We start from the raw sequence: 6,071 nt of genomic DNA, 5'->3' as shown, positions 1-6,071 counted from the left end.
TACCCCTAGTGGTCCGTGAGTTCAGTGCAAGGGGTTCATAAAAATGTTTTATTTCCTAGGAAGTCAAATAAAATAGGGCTGGGATGTTTTGCTTTGTGAGGACCCATCTAAAAATTAAAGCAAGTTTTTTTTTTTTCCCAAAACAAAAAGTATGCTGTTCTTTGAGTTCACATTCAGCAAAGTAAAATTTATGGAGTCAATCTGTCTATAATTTTTGTTTAGTGTTTTGTTTCCAGTTCATCAAGTTCATATGTGATTATAGGGGAGTTACTAATAGGAGCTCCAGTTTTATGAAGGTAGATTTATTTAATTTTTTTTATTTATTTTGATTCCTTATTAACTTCCGTGCAACATATTTATATTGTTTTTTATATTTGAGATGAAAGGAACACAATAATAAGAATTAAATGCTCAGATTTAGTAAATGAGTCTTTATTTTATAATCATTATTGTGTGTTCCATTTTTGGGCAGTCATCAATACTTTTGACTGAGAGGGTTACTCATGGTAAGACAAAATGCCTAAAGGGGAACACAAGTCAAAAAAGGTTTGGAAACATTGCTTAAGCTATGCTATATGTGTACAAAATGGGATTCAACTCAGATCTAGAGAGGTGAAGCTAAACAAGCAAATGGAAAGTGTAGTTCTCTTAACAGCTCCTGAAATGAAATGTTCAAACATTAATGTATTCTTATTGAAATGTGAGAATGTATTCAACAAAAAAATACAATCATAAATAATATGACAAAAACATATCTGTATTAGGACATATGGGACTGGTCAACTAATGCATACGTCAATTAAAATTTCTCATTCCTTTATTCCAACAAGAAAAGGAAAACAAACATCGAATGTAAATTTATTAAACAGATTTAAATATCTCTAATTTATTTAATTTCTTTATTTTGTTTGATTCTTAGAGTTAGCGAAAAAAATGCTTTTAATAAAAATAGAATATTACATGAGACCAACAATAAAAATTACATATGTTATATTCAAGATATACCCTGAACTACTTCTTCAGCCTTTAGGTTTTGGGTTAATAAAGTATTTTGGAACAGTATCTAAATATAATTTTTTACTCTTCTAAAAACCTGTACTTTTCTGTAGGCATTACTCGGCCTGTTTTTGGTGTCATTTGCCTTCCTTTGGGAGCCTTATAAGACAGAAACAATACTATTGCCCCAGGACCTTCGAGATGCCTCTTTCTGTCAGTAAGTACCACCAAATGATTGCAGAGTATTTACCTTTACACTTCATACATTTCAGTAAATAGTTTTATTTATCTTTATTTAAGTCAGTTTTAAAAAATTTTTATAAATTAGTCTTATGTATTATGGTCAATGTTTGGTTTTACCCCATATAAATACAAAACGATTTCCTTATTCCTCTCTAATAAAGTGGCGGACTGAAAGTAGTCTATCCCGAATTGGAAATCGATCAATGCAGCGTAATTCCAAATGACCAGAAATTAAGGGAGAAACTCAGCAAAGTTTGGAAAGCTCCACAGATCTACTTCCCTAAAGCACAGAAGGTAAGAAGTGTGTGTGTTTCTCAACATGTTTAAAGAGAATCAGAGCTGTCAAATTATCCCAGAAGGCATGAAACAGTGATAAATCAAAAGTCCAAGTTAAGTACAATATTTCAAGGTACAATGCTCTATTTCAGTAAAAAAAAAATTTGCTTTGTTTGCTTGGACAAATTTGCTACTTTTTTCCTGAATGACTTTTACATCAGTGATGATCACAGAGTAGCACAATGGGGATGTTTATTCCTCATCACAGTTCTCAAGGTTCTCTGGTCCCTGGTTTCACTCCCCTATAGGAAATAGTTAAAATGCTTCTTCAACAGGGGAACTAAGTTCTAGTGCTGCCAATTACTCACTTATTACACTTATTAATACATATATCTTTTATGGCATTCATGCATTCAAAGTGTTTGAGACCACTGTCCAGGAGAAGTGATCACTCTTAGTAAGCGACTCAATGCAATCTGCTGGGTTTTACCCGTTTAAACAATAAAAAATGTTTTTGATTCTAATAAAGTTACTGATTTTTAATCTTTTTGATTGGATTGAACCGGCAAAGTATTTCAGTAAAACAATTGGATTTCTATGTATTTGTGTAAAACATGCATTAGGGCATGTTTTGTTGTTTAGATAAACTGAACTGAATTAAAAGGTTTTCTCTTGAAAAAGAAGAGTTTTAGCAAGAATGCATTTACATATTTTAACCACTAGAGTGCAGTATCGCACCAAATAACCCGTAACTTCCAGCCTAAGATTTAATGGTTACTCTCTAAATATGAAAATGCCCACAGCTACACCCTTAACTGTAAACATGAAATAATATGTGTACCTTCTTTAAAACTGCCATAAGTCTCCTTGTTTTATCAGCTAATATGATACAGACTTTTGCACTCTAATTGTTCCCTAATTATTAAACAGAGGTAACCAGAGTTGACAGAAGGTGGCACTAGTTACCCTGTTTCAAGCTTCCAATGTACACCATAAGTAATTACGTTCACTAATAGTCTACAGTGTAGAATGTCCTGTAACATAGAGTATAATGTTTGTAATTCACTATGTGATAATTTACTTGAATAGGGATTATTTTCTAACTGCAAAGCTACAGTAAAAAAAAAAAAAAAAAAATCAATCTAACTGATGCTTACTGCTGCTATTTTAATTTGGATGTGCCGACAATATGTATTGAAATTCTGCCTTTGTTTATATCTTTCCCTCTGGATATAATTTCCTCAACATGTTTTGAATGTTATGGAGTTACACATTTTTATACAAGTTGGAGGAAACCACCTGCTTTAATTAAAAAAAATAATGTGGTAAATGACGGTATTAAGATTGAGAGTGTATCATTGTTCAATATTCTACAACATATATGACATTTTAAAAAGTAATTAGTCTGCTGATTATGATTTTATAATAAAACCACTGCAAATAATCAGGATTTTGAGTCTCCTACATCTCAGGTATTTATTAAAGATACAGTTTATAAGATGTTATCGTGTCTTGAAAACTCATGTTGAAGTTTGACATCAAGATATATATATATATATATATATATATATATATATATATATATAAATTCTCTATTACTGAGTCTTCTTCAGTACCGCTGTTTGAAAGAGACTCAATTGAACAGCTAACTGAAAACATGCAGAAAATCCCACATCCCTCAAGTGAAAAACTTGAAATGAAGGCAATTACGATTTAGGAGATAGTTTTATGAATTTCCAAAGCTAAGCAGTCTGCTCAGAACATGATCTATTGCCCTTCTCATGCCCAAACTCCATTTGATCTATGGTCGTATTATCTATAAGGCTGTCTTACAAGATTCTTTTTTAGAGCCAGAAACAGTGTCAGACAGCAAAACAGATTACATGTTAGATTCAATCAATACAAACTTTATTTACTGGGCTTTGAAATGTGATTCTCCTTTTTCCCTGACACTTATGTAAAGACACTCTATCTGAAGGTTTGGGTTGTTATCGGTCTTCTTGTCCACTGTGCTCTTTGCCCGCACACCATGCTGCCAGCACTGTTGGATTCTTTCTGCCACTTAGACCTCATACCCATAAGCTGGAATCCAGAATAGTGGCCGCTTAAATCCGCCCACTGTAACACCCACTTCATTACTGGGACGGGATGCGTGCCTGCTGAGTAATTGTAATAAAACACAGTGGGCAGCAGTCCCATAAAACTGCCTCTAAATATGGACGTACAACCAAAAACAAAAGCAAAGGGTTGCAGAAGCTGCAGATCTTTGCATCCAAACTTCACAACCAATACCCACCGCAGGTACCTCTGTGTCACAAACCTGGTTTGAGCTTATATGCCTTTTTTTATAATTTAATTTCACCCAAATGGCTCAAAATTATCCACAGTTTGATGTGAGTGGGACACAAATTGGCTGATGAGAGCAAACTACATAAGAACATGGCTTGGTTACAGTTTCATAAAAAGCGGTACATTGTGTTAATCAGTGGTGGAATGAAAGAGACATGTTTGGGATTGTTGGACAGCCATAAGATAAAAGTCACATGATTTGTTTCTTTTTTTTTACTTAGCTTTATGAATTCTACCTGAAGAAAAGGTATGCATGTCAGTATAAAGATATGTTGATTACTTTTAAATAGAGACCAACCAAGCGGATTTTTAGCAGCCAATAAAAAAGGTTTTTTGAGATCTGGGCTGCAGGTTCTGATTTGGATCTTTTCTACCTTGTTTTACCATGACTATTTCTCATTAAGAGAACCCATGTACTGCTCATTCACTTATAGAGGCAGTGGTTTTACATCTAGCAAAAATGGAGGGACTTCGAGATTATCTTTTCTTCTTCTGATTTTTAGTAAAACCAGAGAACGTTTGTCAAATAATTTATTATTTGTTGGTGATTTTAGAGAGAAAATGGCACCAGTTGTTAGTTGTTACCTAATACATTTATTAAATACCTATTAAATAATAGTAAAAGGAAAAAAAACCTTTTTTCTGTTTTTGACCTGCTGTTTTCTGATAAGTACAGAAATTGTCCATTGAAATCTTGGGCTGAGTGATTCATCTCTACTCTTAGATAATACTTTTGCTTTCTATTTGTACCTTGAAATTTCTTTTCTGGTTTAGAATCCACATTTTCCTTGTTTTAAAAGGTTTTATTTTTCATTTTTCATATGTTTCTCCTTTACCCTAAACTCTGTTTTGGATTCTTAGATGCAATGGAGAAAATAGACATGAGAGTTCATCATGTAACTAGAGGCTCTTTGGAGAGCAATCAAAGTTGGCTTGTGGACAAAAACATCTTTAGAATAAAGTCGGGCTGCTGAACAAAGAGAAGGAGACATGAACGGAAAAAAAGCTCTTTATAGAAACAAATGAAAAAATAAAAAACGTTTTCATCATGTCATCCAGATGACTATAATTTAAGTTTTTATGTTTTTAAATTATCTTTAATGTGATCGGCTGGTTATGGAAATTGTTAAAGGGTTGATTTGATTTAGGTAAAATATATCCTTCATTATCATTATGAGTTTCAATCATTTGTAGAGTCCTTTAGTTGCGCATAGAACCTGATTAATTTGTTTCAGCAGTCTACCTGCAACCACTTATCTTTCCAGCTGAGAGGGAGAGATGTTCTGCATGCTTTGATGGTCATCTTTCATGTATGGAGTTTTTGTAAATGTCACCAAAGCTATTGCTGATATATTTTCCATGTCCTCCAAAATTAGAGACATTTTAGGAGATTTTCCTTCTCTTTCTTACCAAGGAGTGTAGCCAGGGGGCACATTCTTAGACATGGGGGATTTCAAAGCCTTGTTTTTGGGTAGACACTTTGTGCATCTGGTGGATGGAATGAGGGTTTAAACCTTTACTGCGATTAGAGCTGCCTCTCTATGATCTCTTGAGCTTGCTTACTGCTGTTAATAGCTGTTTCCTCTCTATTTCCTTCCATCTTTTTTTTCTTTTTCACTTTCTCTCTCTCTCCCTCTCTCCGTGAATGATTTTTATGCTTTGCTAAAACATGTGGGGGCGTTGAGAGAGGATTTAAATGCAACGATCCCCCTCCTCTTTTTTTTTTCTTCCTTTTTTTTGGTGAATCTTAGTGTTCTTCTCTGCAAGCTTTTGATGACGACAGGGCAGCTTTAAGCCTGGCAGTGCCCACGGCAGGCTGCCGTCTCAGCGCTGCCCACTCTCCTCTGTGTTGGCATGCCGGAGAACGCGAGGGTGGGGTTCCTCTCTAACAGACCCTGTCATTCCCAGGAAAGCCTACATGTCCACCCATGCAGGATTCCTGACAGGTCTTCATATTGGGGATGTTGAAGCACTCAGAAAATGATCTGACTCCTAGCAGGTGGTAGCCCCTTAATGAGTTCAGGGTCAAGAGTTTATCTCCAAAATAACATACAAGGACTAATTTCATACCTGTTTGTGGCACAATATGTCCAAGAAGTATAAATAATTTTTCATTAACGTCTATTTAATTGAATATCCATTGTCACAAAGTGGCTGTTTTTGGCTAATGGATTAAGTTGGTATGTTTGGCAGAATCGCAGGGCCTT

At 34.6% G+C, this 6,071-nt stretch overlaps 1 protein-coding gene across 1 annotated transcript in view; it reads left to right on the top strand.

The window, feature by feature from the left end:
• LOC107093863 (phosphatidylethanolamine-binding protein 4-like) overlaps positions 1-6,071 on the top strand; it is a 33,274-nt gene that overhangs the window by 3,180 nt on the left and 24,023 nt on the right. Inside the window, exons 2-3 of the mRNA XM_015389169.1 lie at positions 1,110-1,213; positions 1,401-1,533. Coding sequence (XP_015244655.1) covers positions 1,110-1,213; positions 1,401-1,533 — 237 coding nt within the window. The remainder of the gene's footprint in view (positions 1-1,109; positions 1,214-1,400; positions 1,534-6,071) is intronic.

The sequence above is a fragment of the Cyprinodon variegatus genome, unplaced genomic scaffold, assembly GCF_000732505.1.
Source record: "Cyprinodon variegatus isolate N-32 unplaced genomic scaffold, C_variegatus-1.0 Scaffold451, whole genome shotgun sequence".
NCBI classification, from domain to species: Eukaryota; Metazoa; Chordata; class Actinopteri; order Cyprinodontiformes; family Cyprinodontidae; genus Cyprinodon; species Cyprinodon variegatus.
Note: the sequence above shows the minus strand (reverse complement) of the source record. Positions and strands in the feature narration are given on the sequence as shown.